Genomic DNA, 24,309 nt, shown 5'->3' with positions numbered 1-24,309 from the left:
AAACATGGAAGTTGGAACCAAAAATCTAAAATTTGGACTCATCAGGCCAAAGGACAGATTTTCACCTGTCTAATGTCAATTGCTTGTGTTTCTTGGCCCAAGCAAGTCTCTTCTTCTTATTGGTGTCCTTTAGTAGTGGTTTCTTTGCAGCAATTTGATCATGAAGGTCTGATTCACGCAGTCTCCTCTGAACAGTTGATGTTGAGATGTGTCTGTTACTTTAATTCTGTGAAGCATTGATTTGGGCTGCATCTTCTGAGGCTGGTAACTCTAATGAACTGATCCTCTGCAGCAGAGGTAACTCTGGGTCTTCCTTTCCTGTGGCAGTCCTCATGAGAGAGTTTCATCAAAGTAATGATGGACTGTCATTTCTCTTTGCTTATTTGAGCTGTTCTTGCCATAATATGTATTCTACCAAATATGGCTATCTTCTGCATACCACCCCTACCTTGTCACAACACAACTGATTGGCTCAAACGCATTAAGAAGGAAATATATTTCACAAATGAAAGTTTAACAAAGACAACCTCAACCGTTAGCATGGACGGGACACCGAACCCAAAAAAGTTTTAATTGAAATGCATTCCAGGTGACTACCTCATGAAGCAGTCAACAAGTGCTCAGCATATGTGGGAACTCCTCCTAGACTGTTGGAAAAGTATTCCAGGTGAAGCTGGTTGAGACAATGCCAAGAGTGTGCAAAGCTGTCATCATGGCAAAAGGGTGGCTACGTTGAAGTATCTCAAATCTAAAATATATTTTAATTTGGTTAACACTTTTTTGTTGCTACTACATGATTCCATATGTGTTATTTCATAGTTCTGATGTCTTCACTATTATTCTACAATGTAGAAAATAGCACAAAAAAATTAAGAAAAACACTTGAATGAGTTGGTGTGTCCAAACTTTTGACTGGCACTGTATATATACACTTCATATATATTTAGTATTTACAATATTTACATAGTACACACTAGAAGGTAACTATACACACAATGTGCAAAAAAAATACAATTTGTTGAATATATAAATATATATGTGTATATATGACGTGACACATTCATGTTTAGACAGTTGGATTCTCCATCAAGGTGTGAGCTGTGGTGGCCATGATCGGTCGCTTCTTTAGGTTTATTTCAGAGACTAAGATGCAAACTGAGACGAGTCCCAAACTACACCCTATTCTCTAGCAAGTGATCTACTTTGCACCAGAGCCTCATGCAGTAGGTTTAGCCTGTAGTACACTGTGTAGGTTGAGCCAGAAGTACACTGTGTAGGTTTAGCCAGTAGTACACTGTGTAGGTTTAGCCAGTAGTACACTGTGTAGGTTTAGCCAGTAGTACACTGTGTAGGTTTAGCCAGAAGTACACTGTGTAGGTTTAGCCAGTAGTACACTGTGTAGGTTTAGCCAGTAGTACACTGTGTAGGTTTAGCCAGAAGTACACTGTGTAGGTTTAGCCAGTAGTACACTGTGTAGGTTTAGCCAGAAGTACACTGTGTAGGTTTAGCCAGAAGTACACTGTGTAGGTTTAGCCAGTACTACACTGTGTAGGTTTAGCCAGAAGTACACTGTGTAGGTTTAGCCAGAAGTACACTGTATAGGTTTAGCCAGAAGTACACTGTGTAGGTTTAGCCAGAAGTACACTGTGTAGGTTTAGCCAGTAGTACACTGTGTAGGTTTAGCCAGAAGTACACTGTGTAGGTTTAGCCAGTAGTAGAGAATAGACAGTGAATTCAGATTGGTCCTCATTGGGGCTGAAAAATTCCTGTAACTGATTGGATGAATCGCAGATTTCCTGCTTGATTCCAACAATCTTCCAAACAGGATTTCTGGAAAACGAAGGGAACTTGAGGAAAATTAGCAGAATTTTGCAACACTAGTCTTCATGCAGTGTCCGTAATGTCCAAAATGTCAGAGTTGACTTTCTGCAGTAGGGCAGAGTATACCTGCTGAGGTAGCATGAGAGTCCTGTTGCAGACCACCAGGCTACCAGCTACCATTCCATCAGGGTTTAGATTATCACCAGGCGATCAATCAGTCATTTCATTAGGGATTAGATTAGTTCACTTTTGTGGAATGTAGCTGAAGAGAAGATCAAGACTACTGTCTATATTTCAGTCTGAAGCCACTGCCCACAACACACAACCACCGCAGCTCAGAGACCACCGTCCAATCTCCAACCGTAATCCAGAAGCAAAATGATTAAAAACTCTAATTAAAACGTGAAGGCATGTCGATGACCACTGAAGCAGTCCCAGAGAGTGGCCTGTTGTACGAAAAATATAATCCAAGTGTCGTAAACTAGTATCCAAACTAGTATCCACGTGTTGTGTCGTCATGGTTTTTGGCAGTAGAACTATGAGGATGTATTTTCTTCAGTCCAACAAGTCTCTTCATATGCACCATTTAGAATGTAGAGTAGAGTATTGTGTGAGCTCTCTGCAAACAGTGGCAGTCTGTGGTGCGAACGTAACCAACAATCTCAATTCCCCGTTGCTTTTCAAGGCACTTCTCTCTTTCATGGGCTCTGTGTAGAGAGAGAGAGAGAGAAAGAGAGAGAGAGAAAGAGAGAAAGAGAGAGAGAGAGAGAGAGAGAGAAAGAGAGAGAGAGAGAGAATGAGAGAGAGAGAAAGAGAGAGAGAGAGAGAGAGAGAGAGAGAGAGAGAGATTTAGTGAACTTTGTACTTGGCTGCATGTTGAATTCCTTCCTAGATAAGGTGGTCTGAGAGTGGTATTAATAACACATAGAGACATGACAGACTAATGATATATCTGAGAAAGAGAGAGAGAGAGAGAGAGAGAGAGAGAGAGAGAGAGAGAGAGAGAGAAAGTGTAGAGTCAGAGAGAGAAGTTCAGTTTCACATGAGTCATATCTACAATAGACAATCATTCTGTTTTATCCACCTTAATGACTTTCTGATATTCTCCTGATAAGTACGACAACATTAAATCAACTGCTGCAGTCTGACACTGGAATTTAAAGACCTACAAATTGTTATTAAATTCCACCACTGGATTATACTGCTATAGAGCCCAGCCCCGCAGGAGGACACACATGCTGATTTATCTGCTAGAAAGATACTCATTATAAACTCTCTACCCTTCTAAAACTGGTAGAGAGAGAGGGGAAGAGGGAAGAGAGAGGGAAGAGGTAGAGAGAGAGGGAAGAGGGAGAGAGAGAGTGAAGGAAGGAAGGAGAGAGGGGGGAGAGCAAGATGGAAGGATGGAGAGAGTGAGGGAAGGAGGGAGAGGGGGAAGAGGTAGAGAGAGAGGGAAGAGGCAGAGAGAGGGAGAGAGAAGGAAGAGGGAGAGGGAAGGAAGGAAGGAGAGAGGGGGGAAGAGGTAGAGAGAGAGGGAAGGAAGAGGTAGAGAGAGAGGGAAGGAAGAGGTAGAGAGAGTGAAGAGGGAGAGTGAGATGAGAGAGAGAGAGAGAGAGAGAGAGAGAGAGAGAGAGAGAGGAAGAGGGAGACAGAAAGAGGGAAGGAGGGAGAGAGAGAGAGAAACAGAGAGAGAAATGTAGATGATCTTCCATAGTCTTACCAGGGTATTCTACCTCTCTGTACACCTCTGACTGCCTGCCAGTCTGGTGAGAAGACGGGCACACCTCTTATAGTCTGAAAAACAACAACAGGTCAGTCTACAAACAACAACAGCAATGTTTTGAATAACTGACAAAATGCCGGAATGCATCGTTGTTATCATTTAGAAAAATAAAGATTAACAATAATGACTGTATAAAATAAATTATAAAATACTGAGTTATATTTTGTGATCCCCCCCAAAAATTCAAAAATATATGGAAACTAATACAATTGCTCAGAGAAAGATAATATGTTTAACAAGTAATACTTATTTTTATTGAAAGATTGAGGTAAAATGTATTGACAATCCTGTTTTCAATATCTCACCCAGTGAGGACAACGTCACTGAGCTTTTATCTAAATTGTTTAGAGAAAACGCATCGGGAGAGATCTTAGATCCCCCATACAGAATCGGACTGCCCTCTACAATTCAAAGCACAGGTTGTCAATGGGTTTGAAGTCCAGAGACATTGTAAAATGTTGATGTACTACCGTTACCGTGCCTCGATTCCACCTCGAAAAGTTTGCATTTCCTTCCCATTTAACATCTCAAAATCATTCAGGACTTCGCTGCAGTCGCCCGGCTTTCTCTGACATTTTTACAACTGTTAACGACGTAGAGGTGGAGAGTCGACTGAGTGTCAAGAATCAGTATTTTCGGAGACGGAAGAGACAGATTAGTTGCCGTACTTCCGAGAACACGAACACATCTTTCATAGCGAGCTAGAGAGAGAGGGGAGGGGCATGGTATAGGTAGGTCAGCCACCAGGCACTAGGCCCATCTATAGGCAATCAGTAGCTGTATCTCGCACTGGAATGCCAGCGCGAGGCAGAGAGAAGAGGGAGAGAGAGGAAGGGGCTTTGGCAATGTTAACATGTGTTTCCCATGCCAATTGCCCTTGCCCTTGAATTGAGAGGAGGGGGTAGGCAGGCCAGCACGAGGGAGAGAGGGGAGGGAGAGAGAGGAGGGGGTAGGCAGGCCAGCACGAGGGAGAGAGAGGAGGGAGAGAGAGGAGGGGGGTAGGCAGGCCAGCACGAGGGAGAGAGAGGAGGGAGAGAGAGGAGGGGGTAGGCAGGCCAGCACGAGGGAGAGAGAGGAGGGGGTAGGCAGGCCAGCACGAGGGAGAGAGAGGAGGGAGTAGGCAGGCCAGCACGAGGGAGAGAGAGGAGGGGGTAGGCAGGCCAGCACGAGGGAGAGAGAGGAGGGAGTAGGCAGGCCAGCACGAGGGAGAGAGAGGAGGGAGTAGGCAGGCCAGCACGAGGGAGAGAGAAGAGGGAGTAGGCAGGCCAGCACGAGGGAGAGAGAGGAGGGGGTAGGCAGGCCAGCACGAGGGAGAGAGAGGAGGGAGTAGGCAGGCCAGCACGAGGGAGAGAGAGGAGGGAGTAGGCAGGCCAGCACGAGGGAGAGAGAGGAGGGGGTAGGCAGGCCAGCACGAGGGAGAGAGAGGAGGGGGTAGGCAGGCCAGCGTGAGGGAGAGAGAGGAGGGGGTAGGCAGGCCAGCACGAGGGAGAGAGAGGAGGGAGTAGGCAGGCCAGCACGAGGGAGAGAGGGGAGGGGGTAGGCAGGCCAGCGTGAGGGAGAGAGAGGAGGGAGTAGGCAGGCCAGCACGAGGGAGAGAGAGGAGGGGGTAGGCAGGCCAGCACGAGGGAGAGAGAGGAGGGGGTAGGCAGGCCAGCACGAGGGAGAGAGAGGAGGGGGTAGGCAGGCCAGCACGAGGGAGAGAGAGGAGGGAGTAGGCAGGCCAGCACGAGGGAGAGAGAGGAGGGAGTAGGCAGGCCAGCACGAGGGAGAGAGAGGAGGGGGTAGGCAGGCCAGCACGAGGGAGAGAGAGGAGGGGGTAGGCAGGCCAGCGTGAGGGAGAGAGAGGAGGGGGTAGGCAGGCCAGCACGAGGGAGAGAGAGGAGGGAGTAGGCAGGCCAGAACGAGGGAGAGAGGGGAGGGGGTAGGCAGGCCAGCACGAGGGAGAGAGGGGAGGGGGTAGGCAGGCCAGCACGAGGGAGAGAGGGGAGGGGGTAGGCGGGCCAGCACGAGGGAGAGAGAGGAGGGGGTAGGCAGGCCAGCACGAGGGAGAGAGAGGAGGGGGTAGGCAGGCCAGCACGAGGGAGAGAGAGGAGGGGGTAGGCAGGCCAGCACGAGGGAGAGAGAGAAGGGAGTAGGCAGGCCAGCATGAGGGAGAGAGAGGAGGGGGTAGGCAGGCCAGCGTGAGGGAGAGGAGGGGGCAGGCAGGTCAGCGTGAGGGAGAGGAGGGGGTAGGCAGGCCAGCGTGAGGGAGAGAGAGGAGGGGGTAGGCAGGCCAGCGTGAGGGAGAGAGAGGAGGGAGTAGGCAGGCCAGCGTGAGGGGGAGAGAGGAGGGTGTAGGCAGGCCAGCATGAGGGAGAGAGAGGAGGGGGTAGGCAGGCCAGCATAAGGGAGAGAGAGGAAGGGGTAGGCAGTCCAGCACGAGGGAGAGAGAGGAGGGGGTAGGCGGGCCAGCGTGAGGGAGAGAGAGGAGGGGGTAGGCAGTCCAGCACGAGGGAGAGAGAGGAGGGGGTAGGCGGGCCAGCGTGAGGGAGAGAGAGGAGGGGCCAGGCAGGCCAGCGTGAGGGAGAGAGAGGAGGGGCCAGGCAGGCCAGCGTGGGGGAGAGAGAGGAGGGGGTAGGCAGGCCAGCATGGGGGAGAGAGAGGAGGGGGTAGGCATGCCAGCGTGAGGGAGAGAGAGGAGGGGGCAGGCAGGTCAGCGTGAGGGAGAGGAGGGGGTAGGCAGGCCAGCGTGAGGGAGAGAGAGGAGGGGGTAGGCAGGCCAGCGTGAGGGAGAGAGAGGAGTGGGTAGGCAGGCCAGCGTGAGCGTGAGCGAGAGAGAGGAGGGGGTAGGCAGGCCAGCGTGAGGGAGAGAGTGGAGGGGGTAGGCAGGCCAGCGTGAGGGAGAGAGAGGAGGGGGTAGGCAGGTCAGCGTGAGGGAGAGGAGGGGGTAGGCAGGCCAGCGTGAGGGAGAGAGAGGAGGGGGTAGGCAGGCCAGCGTGAGGGAGAGAGAGGAGTGGGTAGGCAGGCCAGCGTGAGCGTGAGCGAGAGAGAGGAGGGGGTAGGCAGGCCAGCGTGAGGGAGAGAGTGGAGGGGGTAGGCAGGCCAGCGTGAGGGAGAGAGAGGAGGGGGTAGGCAGGCCAGCGTGAGGGAGAGAGAGGAGGGAGTAGGCAGGCCAGCGTGAGGGAGAGAGAGGAGTGGGTAGGCAGGCCAGCGTGAGGGAGAGAGAGGAGGGGATAGGCAGGCCAGCGTGAGGGAGAGAGAGGAGGGAGTAGGCAGGCCAGCGTGAGGGAGAGAGAGGAGGGAGTAGGCAGGCCAGCGTGAGGGAGAGAGAGGAGGGAGTAGGCAGGCCAGCACGAGGGAGAGAGAGGAGGGGGTAGGCGGGCCAGCGTGAGGGAGAGAGAGGAGGGAGTAGGCAGGCCAGCGTGAGGGAGAGAGAGGAGGGGCCAGGCAGGCCAGCGTGGGGGAGAGGGGGGGGGTAGGCAGGCCAGCACGAGGGAGAAAGAGGAGGGGGCAGGCAGGCCAGCGTGAGGGAGAAAGAGGAGGGGGTAGGCAGGCCAGCGTGAGGGAGAGAGAGGAGGGGGTAGGCAGGCCAGCGTGAGGGAGAGAGAGGAGGGGGGTAGGCAGGCCAGCACGAGGGAGAAAGAGGAGGGGGCAGGCAGGCCAGCGTGAGGGAGAAAGAGGGAGAGAGAGGAGGGGGCAGGCAGGCCAGCGTGAGGGAGAAAGAGGAGGGAGAGAGAGGAAGGGTCAGAAAGGCCAGCGTGAGGGAGAAAGAGGAGGGAGAGAGAGGAGGGGGCAGGCAGGCCAGCGTGAGGGAGAAAGAGGAGGGAGAGAGAGGAGGGGGTAGGCAGGCCAGTGTGAGGGAGAAAGAGGAGGGAGAGAGAGGAGGGGGCAGGCAGGCCAGCGTGAGGGAGAAAGAGGAGGGAGAGAGAGGAGGGGGTAAGCAGGCCAGCGTGAGGGAGAAAGAGGAGGGAGAGAGAGGAGGGGGCAGGGAGGCCAGCGTGAGGGAGAAAGAGGAGGGAGAGAGAGGAGGGGGCAGGCAGGCAGAAAGAAAGAACTGTAAAGTGAAGAAGTGAAGTGAAGACACCTGAAAAGGGTCTGAAATACTGTCCCCGGATGACAAGTACAGCTACATGGATTAAACCATGACAGAGTGGTGGGGGTGTTCGTTTCCGTTGGACTATAAGGTTCTATGTGAATACAGTATAATTGATATTTAGATGGTTCTTCATATGTCTGGGTAGGTAGACAAAAAAACAACATTTTTAAAGGTTCATTATAAGTGTCAAAACTATAAAGTTCTCTCTGCATAAACCCATTTGAACGCTATACGTTTCTTATCTGCTATCCAATCACAAGCCTGAACAAATACAGACAGACCAATCAGAACATATGATCTTGGCTAGTCTAGCCAGCTATAAAAAAGTAAATTGCCATCACAATGTGTTCACACCCTTTCATTTTTTCCCCCACATTTTTATTTTGGTTTCATCCTGAATTTAAAATGGATTTAAAGTGAGATGTTGTGTCGCTGGTCTATACACAACACCCCATAAATGTCAAAGGGGAATTATGATTTTATACATTTTTTACAAATGAATTAAAAATGAAAAGCTGAAATGTCTTGAGTCAATAAGTATTCAAGCCTAAATACATTCAGGAGTAAACTTTTGCTGAACCAGTCAAATAATAAGTTGCAATAAATAGTGTTTAACATGATTTTTAAATGACTCCCTCATCTCTGTACCCCACACATACAGATATCTGTAAGGTCCCTCATCTCTGTACCCCACACATACAGATATCTGTAAGGTCCCTCATCTCTGTACCCCACACATACTGTAAGGTCCCTCATCTCTGTACCCCACACATACAGATATCTGTAAGGTCCCTCATCTCTGTACCCCACACATACAGATATCTGTAAGGTCCCTCATCTCTGTACCCCACACATACAGATATCTGTAAGGTCCCTCATCTCTGTACCCCACACATACTGTAAGGTCCCTCATCTCTGTACCCCACACATACTGTAAGGTCCCTCATCTCTGTACCCCACACATACTGTAAGGTCCCTCATCTCTGTACCCCACACATACTGTAAGGTCCCTCATCTCTATACCCCACACATACTGTAAGGTCCCTCATCTCTGTACCCCACACATACTGTAAGGTCCCTCATCTCTATACCCCACACATACTGTAAGGTCCCTCATCTCTGTACCCCACACATACTGTAAGGTCCCTCATCTCTGTGACCCCACACATACTGTAAGGTCCCTCATCTCTATACCCCACACATACTGTAAGGTCCCTCATCTCTGTACCCCACACATACTGTAAGGTCCCTCATCTCTGTGACCCCACACATACTGTAAGGTCCCTCATCTCTGTACCCCCACACATACTGTAAGGTCCCTCATCTCTGTGACCCCACACATACAGATATCTGTAAGGTCCCTCATCTCTGTACCCCACACATACAGATATCTGTAAGGTCCCTCATCTCTATACCCCACACATACAGATATCTGTAAGGTCCCTCATCTCTGTACCCCACACATACAGATATATGTAAGGTCCCTCATCTCTGTACCCCACACATACAATTATCTGTAAGGTCCCTCATCTCTATACCCCACACATACAGATATCTGTAAGGTCCCTCATCTCTGTACCCCACACATACAGATATATGTAAGGTCCCTCATCTCTGTACCCCACACATACAATTATCTGTAAGGTCCCTCATCTCTGTACCCCACACATACAATTATCTGTAAGGTCCCTCATCTCTGTACCCCACACATACAATTATATGTAAGGTCCCTCATCTCTGTACCCCACATATACAATTATCTGTAAGGTCACTCAGGCGAGAAGTGAATTTCAAACACAGATTCAACCACACAGACCAGGGAGGTTTTCCAATGCCTCACAAATAAAGGCAACTATTGATAGATGGGTAAAGAAGAAAAAAAAGCTGAGATTAAATATCCCTTTGAGCATGATGGTTATTAATTACACTTTGGATGTTGTATCAATACACCCAGTCACTACAAAGATAAACATATTTCCACTTTCACATTATGGGGTATTGTGGGTATGCCTGTGACACAACATCTCAATTGAATCCATTTAAAATTCAGTCTGTAATCCGACAGCATTTTGAAAAAGTCAAAGGGTATGAATATGTTCTGAAGGCACTGTAAGTGTAATGATTATCAGAGAGTCAACACTTTACCAGAGAGGGGACACTTTACCAGAGAGGCAACACTTTACCAGAGAGGGGACACTTTACCAGAGAGGCAACACTTTACCAGAGAGTCAACACTTTACCAGAGAGTCAACACTTTACCAGAGAGTCAACACTTTACCAGAGAGTCAACACTTTACCAGAGAGTCAACACTTTACCAGAGAGTCAACACTTTACCAGAGAGGCAACACTTTACCAGAGAGGCAACACTTTACCAGAGAGGCAACACTTTACCAGAGAGTCAACACTTTACCAGAGAGTCAACACTTTACCAGAGAGTCAACACTTTACCAGAGAGGCAACACTTTACCAGAGAGGGAACACTTTACCAGAGAGGGAACACTTTACCAGAGAGGGGACACTTTACCAGAGAGGGGACACTTTACCAGAGAGGGAACACTTTACCAGAGAGGGGAAACTTTACCAGAGAGGGGACACTTTACCAGAGAGGGAACACTTTACCAGAGAGGGAACACTTTACCAGAGAGGGAACACTTTACCAGAGAGTCAACACTTTACCAGAGAGGGAACACTTTACCAGAGAGGCAACACTTTACCAGAGAGGCAACACTTTACCAGAGAGGGGACACTTTACCAGAGTCAACACTTTACCAGAGAGGCAACACTTTACCAGAGAGGGGACACTTTACCAGAGAGGGGACACTTTACCAGAGAGGCAACACTTTACCAGAGAGGCAACACTTTACCAGAGAGGGGACACTTTACCAGAGTCAACACTTTACCAGAGAGGCAACACTTTACCAGAGAGGCAACACTTTACCAGAGAGGGGACACTTTACCAGAGTCAACACTTTACCAGAGAGGCAACACTTTACCAGAGTCAACACTTTACCAGAGAGGCAACACTTTTACCAGAGAGGCAACACTTTACCAGAGAGGGAACAATTTACCAGAGTCAACACTTTACCAGAGAGGCAACACTTTACCAGAGAGTCAACACTTTACCAGAGTCAACACTTTACCAGAGAGGCAACACTTTACCAGAGAGGGAACACTTTACCAGAGAGGGAACACTTTTACCAGAGAGGCAACACTTTACCAGAGAGTCAACACTTTACCAGAGAGGCAACACTTTACCAGAGAGGCAACACTTTACCAGAAAGGCAACACTTTACCAGAGAGGGGACACTTTACCAGAGAGGCAACACTTTACCAGAGAGGGAACACTTTACCAGAGAGGCAACACTTTACCAGAGAGGCAACACTTTTACCAGAGAGGCAACACTTTACCAGAGAGGCAACACTTTTACCAGAGAGGCAACACTTTACCAGAGAGGGGACACTTTACCAGAGAGGCAACACTTTTACCAGAGAGGCAACACTTTACCAGAGAGGCAACACTTTACCAGAGAGGCAACACTTTACCAGAGAGGCAACACTTTACCAGAGAGGCAACACTTTTACCAGAGAGGCAACACTTTACCAGAGAGGCAACACTTTTACCAGAGAGGCAACACTTTACCAGAGAGGGGACACTTTACCAGAGAGGGGACACTTTTACCAGAGAGGCAACACTTTACCAGAGAGGGGACACTTTACCAGAGAGGCAACACTTTACCAGAGAGGCAACACTTTTACCAGAGAGGCAACACTTTACCAGAGAGGGGACACTTTACCAGAGTCAACACTTTACCAGAGAGGGAACACTTTACCAGAGAGGCAACACTTTTACCAGAGAGGCAACACTTTACCAGAGAGGGGACACTTTACCAGAGAGGCAACACTTTACCAGAGAGGCAACACTTTTACCAGAGAGGCAACACTTTACCAGAGAGGGGACACTTTACCAGAGTCAACACTTTACCAGAGAGGGAACACTTTACCAGAGAGGCAACACTTTACCAGAGAGGGGACACTTTACCAGAGTCAACACTTTACCAGAGAGGCAACACTTTTACCAGAGAGGCAACACTTTACCAGAGAGGGGACACTTTACCAGAGTCAACACTTTACCAGAGAGGGAACACTTTACCAGAGAGGCAACACTTTACCAGAGAGGGGACACTTTACCAGAGTCAACACTTTACCAGAGAGGGAACACTTTACCAGAGAGGGAACACTTTACCAGAGAGTCAACACTTTACGATGTTGTATCAATACACCCAGTCACTACAAAGATAAACATATTTCCACTTTCACATTATGGGGTATTGTGGGTATGCCTGTGACACAACATCTCAATTGAATCCATTTAAAATTCAGTCTGTAATCCGACAGCATTTTGAAAAAGTCAAAGGGTATGAATATGTTCTGAAGGCACTGTAAGTGTAATGATTATCAGAGAGTCAACACTTTACCAGAGAGGGGACACTTTACCAGAGAGGCAACACTTTACCAGAGAGGGGACACTTTACCAGAGAGGCAACACTTTACCAGAGAGTCAACACTTTACCAGAGAGTCAACACTTTACCAGAGAGTCAACACTTTACCAGAGAGTCAACACTTTACCAGAGAGTCAACACTTTACCAGAGAGTCAACACTTTACCAGAGAGGCAACACTTTACCAGAGAGGCAACACTTTACCAGAGAGGCAACACTTTACCAGAGAGTCAACACTTTACCAGAGAGTCAACACTTTACCAGAGAGTCAACACTTTACCAGAGAGGCAACACTTTACCAGAGAGGGAACACTTTACCAGAGAGGGAACACTTTACCAGAGAGGGGACACTTTACCAGAGAGGGGACACTTTACCAGAGAGGGAACACTTTACCAGAGAGGGGAAACTTTACCAGAGAGGGGACACTTTACCAGAGAGGGAACACTTTACCAGAGAGGGAACACTTTACCAGAGAGGGAACACTTTACCAGAGAGTCAACACTTTACCAGAGAGGGAACACTTTACCAGAGAGGCAACACTTTACCAGAGAGGCAACACTTTACCAGAGAGGGGACACTTTACCAGAGTCAACACTTTACCAGAGAGGCAACACTTTACCAGAGAGGGGACACTTTACCAGAGAGGGGACACTTTACCAGAGAGGCAACACTTTACCAGAGAGGCAACACTTTACCAGAGAGGGGACACTTTACCAGAGTCAACACTTTACCAGAGAGGCAACACTTTACCAGAGAGGCAACACTTTACCAGAGAGGGGACACTTTACCAGAGTCAACACTTTACCAGAGAGGCAACACTTTACCAGAGTCAACACTTTACCAGAGAGGCAACACTTTTACCAGAGAGGCAACACTTTACCAGAGAGGGAACAATTTACCAGAGTCAACACTTTACCAGAGAGGCAACACTTTACCAGAGAGTCAACACTTTACCAGAGTCAACACTTTACCAGAGAGGCAACACTTTACCAGAGAGGGAACACTTTACCAGAGAGGGAACACTTTTACCAGAGAGGCAACACTTTACCAGAGAGTCAACACTTTACCAGAGAGGCAACACTTTACCAGAGAGGCAACACTTTACCAGAAAGGCAACACTTTACCAGAGAGGGGACACTTTACCAGAGAGGCAACACTTTACCAGAGAGGGAACACTTTACCAGAGAGGCAACACTTTACCAGAGAGGCAACACTTTTACCAGAGAGGCAACACTTTACCAGAGAGGCAACACTTTTACCAGAGAGGCAACACTTTACCAGAGAGGGGACACTTTACCAGAGAGGCAACACTTTTACCAGAGAGGCAACACTTTACCAGAGAGGCAACACTTTACCAGAGAGGCAACACTTTACCAGAGAGGCAACACTTTACCAGAGAGGCAACACTTTTACCAGAGAGGCAACACTTTACCAGAGAGGCAACACTTTTACCAGAGAGGCAACACTTTACCAGAGAGGGGACACTTTACCAGAGAGGGGACACTTTTACCAGAGAGGCAACACTTTACCAGAGAGGGGACACTTTACCAGAGAGGCAACACTTTACCAGAGAGGCAACACTTTACCAGAGAGGCAACACTTTACCAGAGAGGGGACACTTTACCAGAGTCAACACTTTACCAGAGAGGGAACACTTTACCAGAGAGGCAACACTTTTACCAGAGAGGCAACACTTTACCAGAGAGGGGACACTTTACCAGAGAGGCAACACTTTACCAGAGAGGCAACACTTTTACCAGAGAGGCAACACTTTACCAGAGAGGGGACACTTTACCAGAGTCAACACTTTACCAGAGAGGGAACACTTTACCAGAGAGGCAACACTTTACCAGAGAGGGGACACTTTACCAGAGTCAACACTTTACCAGAGAGGCAACACTTTTACCAGAGAGGCAACACTTTACCAGAGAGGGGACACTTTACCAGAGTCAACACTTTACCAGAGAGGGAACACTTTACCAGAGAGGCAACACTTTACCAGAGAGGGGACACTTTACCAGAGTCAACACTTTACCAGAGAGGGAACACTTTACCAGAGAGGGAACACTTTACCAGAGAGTCAACACTTTACCAGAGAGGGAACACTTTACCAGAGAGTCAACACTTTACCAGAGAGGGAACACTTTACCAGAGAGTCAACACTTTACCAGAGAGTCAACACTTTACCAGAGAGTCAACACTTTACCAGAGAGGGAACACTTTACCAGAGAGGGAACACTTTACCAGAGAGTCAACACTTTACCAGAGAGGGAACACTTTACCAGAGAGGCAACACTTTACCAGAGAGGGAACACTTCACCAGAGAGTCAACACTTTACAGAGAGGGAACACTTTACCAGAGTCAACACTTTACCAGAGAGTCAACACTTTACCAGAGTCAACACTTTACCAGAGTCAACACTTTACCAGAGTCAACACTTTACCAGAGAGGGAACACTTTACCAGAGAGTCAACACTTTACCAGAGGCAACACTTTACCAGAGAGTCAACACTTTACCAGAGAGTCAACACTTTACCAGAGAGTCAACACTTTACCAGAGAGTCAACACTTTACCAGAGAGTCAACACTTTACCAGAGAGTCAACACTTTACCAGAGAGGGAACACTTTACCAGAGAGGGAACACTCTCTGGGAAAGCCCTCGGCTGCAGATAAACATTACCCTGGCTTAGTTTCCTCTTCCTCCTGTGTGTGTGTGTGTGTGTGTGTGTGTGTGTGTGTGTGTGTGTGTGTGTGTGTGTGTGTGTGTGTGTGTGTGTGTGTGTGTGTCAGCAGTAATACTCACAGGCAGGGATGGTACAGTCTCTGGTGTTGTGGTATAGTCTATAGAAGTGTTTCCTGCACCTTGGGTTAAAGAATAGAGGACCTGGAACACAGATACAAGGGTTACACTGGTACACACACACACACACACACACACACACACACACACACACACACACAGACACACACACACACACAGACACAGAAACACACACACAGACACAGACACACACACACACACACACTATCTCAGTCCTGGGCAACTCCAGTCCTCGAGGGGGAGACACACCTGATTTAAACTAATTGCCTTTTTTAACAGAAGATCATGATTAGTTGAATATTGGAGTCAGGTGTGTTAGCTGGGTTTGGGGGCAAAATGTGACACCAATCAGTCCCCCCCCCCTCCCCTCCTCGAGGGCTGGAGTTGCCCAGGCCTGGCACTAACTGTCAGTGACACACAGTAGTGGATAGTGTCTGACCTGTTAGGTGTTTGAGGAACTTTTCTTTTTGTCTCAGGTCTCTGGGGAACACCTCTGGGACGACAGGGAAACAATACATTCAGACCACATGCATGGTGGACTGGAGGACAATATGTCACAAAAATTGGTTTTTTTGTTTGTGTTTTTTTTTGTTTTGCCATCCACATCGCCACGTCCACTAGCGTTTCTTTATTCAGCACGGTGAGCAGCGGAATTTAATGACTCACCTACGATGTGTTCTGTATGGTTAGACTTGTTCACTAATGGTTAAATGACTACCCTTGGTTAGACTTGTTCACTAATGGTTAAATGACTCACCTTGGTTAGACTTGTTCACTAATGGTTAAATGACTCACCTATGATGTGTTCTCCATGGTGAGACTTGTTCACTTCATTCCCCTCCTTGGTCTCCAAGGTGAACTCCTGTTTTTTGGCGGGGTAACGGACGTGTACCTCGTCCTGTTGCCGAGTCAGACGCACCTTGTCCATGATGAGCTCCAGGAGGTTGTGTCCGTCCGTCCGTGCCCCTTTGCTCACGTCCAGGAAGCTCTGTTTGCAGAAGCCAGCAGTCAGCAGTAGGACCAGCAGCGCCAGTAGGACCGGGATACGCAGGGCGCTCATCGCTCCTACCCCCCAGGGGAGCACGCCTTCCCCCTCGCAGAGTCACCTCGCACTACCCTGAAAAAACACACACACAGACTGTTGGTAAGGATCTTCCAAACTGCCTTTCTAAGCACAATTCAACATTCAGCTGTGAACGACAGATGACCTCAGATAAGTTTAGAAACAGTCTCCCTCCAGTCATAAGAAAACAGATGATCCACTGTCTCCTCCTGCTCACAAAAACAACACCTCCTTTCCAGTGATGGATCATGGTATGAATCGGAACCTGTGTCTGATGTAACCAGCCCGTTATTTAAAGAGATATAGCAGCAGGGCTGGGCGATATGGCCGAAATATCATATCACAATATTTTCTCTGTTTTCTCGTTTGTAACAAGATCTCATGGTTTGACTTCAGATTGCGATGTTTTATTCACTATCTCCAAACGTCAAACGTTTTTTTTTTCAACCCGTGGTTCAATTTAAGACATGAATTCCAAAATGGTTCAGTTAAGAGTCGAGGTTAAGGTTTAACACAAGAAAAAAAGGACTGAAACAGAACATGTGACCCTCGGAGCCCGAGCTTGCGGTTTACACCCGTCCACCACCCACCCATCCACCCCCACCCACCACCCATCCCAACCACCCGTCCACTACCCATCCCCACCACCCGTCCACCACCCAACAATCCACCACCCATCCACCACCCAACAATCCACCACCCAACACCACCCACCCATCCACCACCCAACACCCATCCACCCCCACCCACCAGCCATCCACCACCCAACACCCATCCACCCCCACCCACCACCCATCCACCCACCACCCATCCACCACCCATCCACTACCCATCCACCACCCCATCCACACCACCCATACACACCACCCCCATCCACCACCCCCATCCACACCACCCATACACACCACCCCATCCACACCTCCCATCCACAACACCCATCCAAAACACCCCTCCACACCACCACTCCCATCCACCACCCCATCCACACCACTCCACACCACCACCCCCATCCACCACCCCATCCACACCACACCCATCCACACCACCCCCATCCACACCACTCCCATCCACACTACCCATCCACACCACCCCCATCCACACCACTCCCATCCACCACCCCATCCACACCTCCCATCCACACTACCCATCCACACCACCCCCATCCACACCACTCCCATCCACCACCCCATCCACACCTCCCATCCACCACCCCCATCCAAGAGAGAGAGAGAGAGAGAGAAAGAAAGAGAGAAAGAGACAAAGAAAGAGACAGAGAGAGAGAGAGAGAAAGAAAGAGAGAGAGAGAGAGAGAGAGAGAGAGAGAGAGAGAGAGAGACAGAGACAGAGACAGAGACAGAGACAGAGACAGAGAGAGCGAGATGTGAGGGCTTTTCCCAGTAGTCCCAGTGATCTCATTCCAAGTGTCCATTAACCTAACAGACCCTCCTGGTGACCTATAACCTAACATACCCTCCTGATGACCCCTCCTGGTGACCTATAACCTAACAGACCCTCCTGATGACCTATAACCTAACAGACCCTCCTGGTGGCCAGACCTGATTTATTCTGCAACAACCTGATATTATAATTCTTTAACAACCCTCCCACCTTCCATCAACCCTCTCCCCCATGTGTGTGTGTGTGTGTGTGTGTGTGTGTGTGTGTGTGTGTGTGTGTGTGTGTGTGTGTGTGTGTGTGTGTGTGTGTGTGTGTGTGTGTGTGTGTGTGTGTGTGTGTGTGTGTGTGTGTGAGTTAGTCATTAAAACATCATATAATGATATTAGTCATGTAATCGCCACGTAGGCTCTCTTAAACACAGCTTTGTTACTATACTTTGAGCTATGCTAATTATCCTAATTATGCTTATTATGCAAATTATCCTAATTATGCTTATTATCCTTATTATGCTTATTCATGGGAGGTGTTAATAAGACAGTCACACACACACACACACACAGTCAAAAGGCATTCCGCTGAATGTGTCCCATACCATACTCTCTGTAGCAGTCTTTACGGTCCGTAGCGGTCGGTAGCTGTCTGTGCTGTTTATAGCTGTATAGTACATACAGTACGTCTGTACTGTCGGTGCTGTCTGTACTGTCTGTAGCCGTCTGTGCTGTCTATAGCTGTATGTACTGTATGTACTGTCTGTAGCTGTCTGTGCTGTCTATAGCTGTATGTACTGTCTGTAGCTGTCTGTACTGTCTGTGCTGTCTATAGCTGTATGTACTGTCTACAGCTGTATGTTGTGTCTGTACTGTCTGTACTGTCTGTAGCTGTCTGTGCTGTCTATAGCTGTATGTACTGTCTGTACTGTCTGTGCTGTCTATAGCTGTATGTACTGTCTGTACTGTCTATAGCTGTCTGTACTGTCTGTGCTGTCTGTACTGTCTATAGCTGTCTGTACTGTCTGTACTGTCTGTAGCTGTCTGTATTGTCTGTACTGTCTGTAGCTGCCGGTAGCTGTCTGCATTGTCTGTACCGTCTGTAGCTGCCGGTAGCTGTCTGTACCGTCTGTAGCTGCCGGTAGCTGTCTGTATTGTCTGTAGCTGTCTGTATTGTCTGTACTGTCTGTAGCTGCCGGTAGCTGTCTGTACTGACTCCTCTATAGTTGTCATCAGACATATCTGCCATGTCACCACTTTCGCTGCATGGTAACATACAAACACAGACAGGAGTTAGCTGTTACACACACACACACACACACACACACACACACACACACACACACACACACTCACAGAGAGAGAAAAGGAGAGAAAGAAAGAGAGGGACAGAGAAAGGCTTTAAGCTATTATAAGCTAATGTCTGATCCGCGGTTCTAACCACAGACTACTGCTGTGACCCATGAGGAGCTGCCAACATTTGGCCACTTGGGCAACGATGCGGCGTAAAAGGACAGCCTCGTTAGAGACCATATTACTTTGACTTTCACTTATGTCATTACAATGAACAACAGTTAAGTCACAGACAGACGGGGTTGAAACAGGACCGGGTAATATAATAGGTTACCTGAGTTGTGTTGTTGACTCGCAGGTTCCAGGTGAAACAGAAGCCGATCCCGCTGCTGCGTGTTCCAGAATTAAACACCTTTTAATCGCTTCAACTACACACACACACACACACACTCCCTCACTACAATACACACTCCAACTAGACACACACACACTCCAATACACACAACACCGCTTGTTGTCCTCGCAGTGCGTCGTCTGTCCGTTTCCAAATAGGTATCCCCCAGCTCCGGTGCTGCGCACAACTTTCCCCTGACAGTGCGTCTTCTTTTCACAAGTGCAGTAGTTCCCAGCACCGTGCGTCTTCTTCTGTTTTATATCTGGTGCTCCTCTGCTGAAGGTGCCGACCGAGCGGCCGTAGAAGTCTGGCTGGATAAATGAATGACCGATACAACTTTATTAACAAGTCTCTAGACCTCATCTCATGCTGATGAAGAGGTATGTTGCCCGTCTGTGGTGAGCTCCACCGCTGCTGCTCGCGCTGTCATGCTGGATTGGTTTGTGCTGTGCCGCGCGCTCTGTGGTGTGTGTGTGAGTGTGTGTGCTTGTGTGTGTTGAGGTCCCTGGAGTATTTTTCTATTATCCCGGGTTGTCTTTGATCAGAACAGCGTTCAGAGCGCGAGCAGAACCGAACAGAGACGTCATATTTACACCGGATCAGCAAGGAGCCCTGGCCCCGGTCGCCCTATGCCGTTCACCCAGACCTCTCGTTTTGGAAAACCTTTATGTTCCTCTCACTCCTCTTTTCCTGATCTTTTTCGATAGTGCTGAGAATAATAAAGTAGTACCCTAATATAGTAGGGAAAAAACGTGTTCCCGTCCTTCAACCATGTCCCCGCATGGGACAGGAGCAGTGCGAGGGTTAACAGATTGTATAAAGCCTGCTCCCGCGAGGATCCTCCCCTATCGATTTCCGTTTCACTCACATCTTGTCCGCCAGAGGACAGGAATTCACAGACATTAATATGATTTACAGGAGCAGGGTGGTTTGTGTAGTTCTGGACACACACACACACACACACACACACACAAGCTCTCTCACGTAAACTTTCACACACAACTGTGCGCTCCGTTCAGACTGTACCAAGGAGCACGCGCATTCAGGCCTCTCCTCGAACTATACACCCAATAATGCTTTCGTTTACTTAATCTGAACACCACTCCCCATATAGAGAAATAAACATAATCTATCCTCTCCTCCTCTTTTCGGCCTGAGTCGGGGGTTGTGTGTGTGCGTGCACGCGTGTGGTTTTGGGGTAGGCTATTATTTGCCCTCGAGGCGGCTAATGTTAATCGGGATTATGTCTCGCTCGCGCTGGAACTATTATTAAACTTGTGCTGATTAATCAGGAAGATCACGAGGGACAGACAACAGCTCACCTCGATCTCAGCTCAACCAGGGGCTCAACACTGCCACTCAGCAAAAATAGCCTAGACTCGTTCAAATTATTATTCAATATATCATTCCTTATATGATATATGATATATCTCTTCTCTCGAAGAATTTTACGCACTCATGAGAACTAGGCTGTAGTTTATTTCTGAACGTTGGGCGACACTAGCCGAGCCTACTACGTATATGGGGACAGATCACGAGGACAGATTCTTACTTTTTGTTGAATATTCATTGAGCTGTATTCAGCACCTGCTCAGAACCTCTGAATGCAACCTGTCCTATCTGGCCCACCCCTGGATGGACGTATGCCCGGGGGCGGGTACCGAAGACAACGAACTGCGCAGCTGTGCCACCTATATTGTTTTTTTAAAGACATTTGCACTAATAGGTTGACTACTAACTTGTCCATGGCTTAATTGTATAAAGTAATTTAGCTTGTTCGATATTTTAGTGCAAGTGACTGCAGACACTGATCTACATCACATTGCCTCATAACTACTAATTTATTATTTGTAGATTTAAGTCAGACACTCATGATTTACCCAAAATGCAATGTTCTTAATTGAACTCTTTTCTGATAAGCCAATTCTTTAATAATGTTGCTCCGTGTCTCTCCATGGGCCTCATGTCATGCTGTTTCTCAGGTTCTACAGACGAGGATGGGCCTCATGTCATGCTGTTTCTCAGGTTCTACAGACGAGGATGGGCCTCATGTCATGCTGTTTCTCAGGTTCTACAGACGAGGATGGGCCTCATGTCATGCTGTTTCTCAGGTTCTACAGACGAGGGTGGGCCTCATGTCATGCTGTTTCTCAGGTTCTACAGACGAGGATGGGCCTCATGTCATGCTGTTTCTCAGGTTCTACAGACGAGGATGGGCCTCATGTCATGCTGTTTCTCAGGTTCTACAGACGAGGATGGGCCTCATGTCATGCTGTTTCTCAGGTTCTACAGATGAGGATGGGCCTCATGTCATGCTGTTTAATTAATGTTGGCTAGTACCTATGAGTTTATTGCACCCACAGCCTCTCTAGCTGAACTAACACACAACAACAGGATTAAATACAATCTACTGGTCCCTAAACACAACATCCTGACCTGGTCTCACACATGCACGAACAAACACACACACATCCATACACAAACACACACGCACATGCAAGCACACACGCATGAACACACACACATGAACACGCACACATGCATGTATGACTAAACTAACTAAAGTAATTGTCCTCTCACTGTCAACTGCATTTATTTTCAGCAAACTTAACATGTGTAAATATTCGTATGAAAATCATTTTATTTATTTAACTAGGCAAGGCAGTTAAGAACTAATTCTTATTTTCAATGATGGCCTAGGAACAGTGGGTTAACTGCCTGTTCAGGGGCAGAACGACAGACCTTGTCAGCTTGGGGATATGAACTTGCAACCTTTCAGTTACTAGTCCAACGCTCTAACCACTAGGCTACCCTGCCACCTCCACACTCTAACCACTAGGCTACCCTGCCACCTCTACACTCTAACCATTAGGCTACCCTGCCACCTCTACACTCTAACCACTAGGCTACCTGCCGCCTCTACACTCTAACCACTAGGCTACCCTGCCGCCTCTACACTCTAACCACTAGGCTACCTGCCGCCTCTACACTCTAACCACTAGGCTACCCTGCCACCTCTACACTCTAACCACTAGGCTACCTGCCACCTCTACACTCTAACCACTAGGCTACCCTGCCACCTCCACACTCTAACCACTAGGCTACCCTGCCACCTCTACACTCTAACCACTAGGCTACCCTGCCACCTCTACACTCTAACCACTAGGCTACCTGCCGCCTCTACACTCTAACCACTAGGCTACCCTGCCGCCTCTACACTCTAACCACTAGGCTACCTGCCGCCTCTACACTCTAACCACTAGGCTACCCTGCCACCTCTACACTCTAACCACTAGGCTACCCTGCCACCTCTACACTCTAACCACTAGGCTACCTGCCACCTCTACACTCTAACCACTAGGCTACCCTGCCACCTCTACACTCTAACCACTAGGCTACCCTGCCGCCTCTACACTCTAACCACTAGGCTACCTGCCACCTCTACACTCTAACCACTAGGCTACCCTGCCACCTCTACACTCTAACCACTAGGCTACCCTGCCACCTCTACACTCTAACCACTAGGCTACCCTGCCACCTCTACACTCTAACCACTAGGCTACCTGCCGCCTCTACACTCTAACCACTAGGCTACCCTGCCGCCTCTACACTCTAACCACTAGGCTACCTGCCGCCTCTACACTCTAACCACTAGGCTACCCTGCCACCTCTACACTCTAACCACTAGGCTACCTGCCACCTCTACACTCTAACCACTAGGCTACCCTGCCACCTCCACACTCTAACCACTAGGCTACCCTGCCACCTCTACACTCTAACCACTAGGCTACCCTGCCACCTCTACACTCTAACCACTAGGCTACCTGCCGCCTCTACACTCTAACCACTAGGCTACCCTGCCGCCTCTACACTCTAACCACTAGGCTACCTGCCGCCTCTACACTCTAACCACTAGGCTACCCTGCCACCTCTACACTCTAACCACTAGGCTACCCTGCCACCTCTACACTCTAACCACTAGGCTACCTGCCACCTCTACACTCTAACCACTAGGCTACCCTGCCACCTCTACACTCTAACCACTAGGCTACCCTGCCGCCTCTACACTCTAACCACTAGGCTACCTGCCACCTCTACACTCTAACCACTAGGCTACCCTGCCACCTCTACACTCTAACCACTAGGCTACCCTGCCACCTCTACACTCTAACCACTAGGCTACCCTGCCACCTCTACACTCTAACCACTAGGCTACCCTGCCACCACAACAGGCTTCAACAACTGAGACATGAAATTAACAAGTTCCACAGACATGTGACTAATAGAAATGGAATAATGTGTCCCTGACCAAAGGGGGATCAAAATCAAAAGTAACAGTCAGTAGCTGGTGTGGCCACCAGCTGCATTAAGTACTGCAGTGCATCTCCTCCTCATGGACTGCTCCAGATTTGGCAGTTCTTGCTGTGAGATGTTACCCCACTCTTGCACCAAAGCACCTGCAAGTTCCCGGACATTTCTGGGGGGAATGGCCCTAGCCCTCACCCTCCGATCCAACAGGTCCCAGACGTGCTCAATGGGATTGATCCGGGCTCTTCACTAGCCATGGCAGAACACTGTCATTTCCGTCTTGCAGGAAATCATGCACAGAACGAGCAGTATGGCTGGTGGCATTGTCATGCTGGAGGGTCATGTCAGGATGAGCCTGCAGTAAGGGTACTAATGAGGGAGGAGGATGTCTTCCCCTTAACACACAGCGTTGAGATTGCCTGCAATGACAACAAGCTCAGTTTGATGATGCTGTGACACACTGCCCCAGACCATGACGGACCCTCCACGTCCAAATTGATCCCGCTCCAGAGTACAGGCCTCGGTGTAACGCTCAGTCCTTCTACGATAAACGCAAATCCGACCATCAGTGAGACAAAACCGTGACTCCTCAGTGAAGAGTACTTTTGGCAGTCCTGTCTGGTCCAGCGACAGTGGGTTTGAGCCCATAGGTGACGTTATTGCCGGTGATGTCTGGTGAGGACCTGCCTTACAACAGGCCTACAAGCCCTCAGTCCAGCATCTCTCAGCCTATTGCGGACAGTCTGAGCACTGATGGAGGGATTGTGCGTTCCTGGTGTAACTCGGGCAGTTGTTGTTACCATCCTGTACCTGTCCCGCAGGTGTGACGTTCGGATGTACCGATCCTGTACAGGTGTTGTTAC

At 48.8% G+C, this 24,309-nt stretch overlaps 1 protein-coding gene across 1 annotated transcript; it reads right to left on the bottom strand.

The window, feature by feature from the left end:
• Positions 1-1,112: 1,112 nt before the first annotated feature.
• Positions 1,113-20,121, bottom strand: LOC109884631 (ALK and LTK ligand 2). Its single transcript, XM_031787736.1, has 6 exons — positions 19,079-20,121; positions 15,799-16,120; positions 15,443-15,496; positions 14,986-15,066; positions 3,542-3,615; positions 1,113-2,528 (listed from the first exon to the last, which is right to left on the bottom strand). Exons 2-5 carry the CDS (start codon positions 16,061-16,063, stop codon positions 3,551-3,553), a joined length of 465 nt encoding a protein of 154 aa, XP_031643596.1. The 5' UTR covers positions 16,064-16,120; positions 19,079-20,121; the 3' UTR covers positions 1,113-2,528; positions 3,542-3,550.
• Positions 20,122-24,309: the final 4,188 nt, after the last annotated feature.

Source organism: Oncorhynchus kisutch, linkage group LG14 (genome assembly GCF_002021735.2).
Source record: "Oncorhynchus kisutch isolate 150728-3 linkage group LG14, Okis_V2, whole genome shotgun sequence".
Lineage (NCBI taxonomy): Eukaryota > Metazoa > Chordata > Actinopteri > Salmoniformes > Salmonidae > Oncorhynchus > Oncorhynchus kisutch.
This window is presented reverse-complemented; position numbering and strand designations above follow the sequence as displayed.

Coding starts and splice junctions, on each gene's coding strand:
- LOC109884631 (XM_031787736.1), bottom strand. CDS start 16,063: ATGAGCGCCCTGCGTATCCCGGTCCTACTGGCGCTGCTGGTCCTACTG. Junction 15,497..15,798: donor CCATGGAGAACACATCATAG/GTGAGTCATTTA, acceptor CTGTCGTCCCAG/AGGTGTTCCCCAGAGACCTG. Junction 3,616..14,985: donor AGACTGTACCATCCCTGCCT/GTGAGTATTACT, acceptor GTTGTTTTTCAG/ACTATAAGAGGTGTGCCCGT.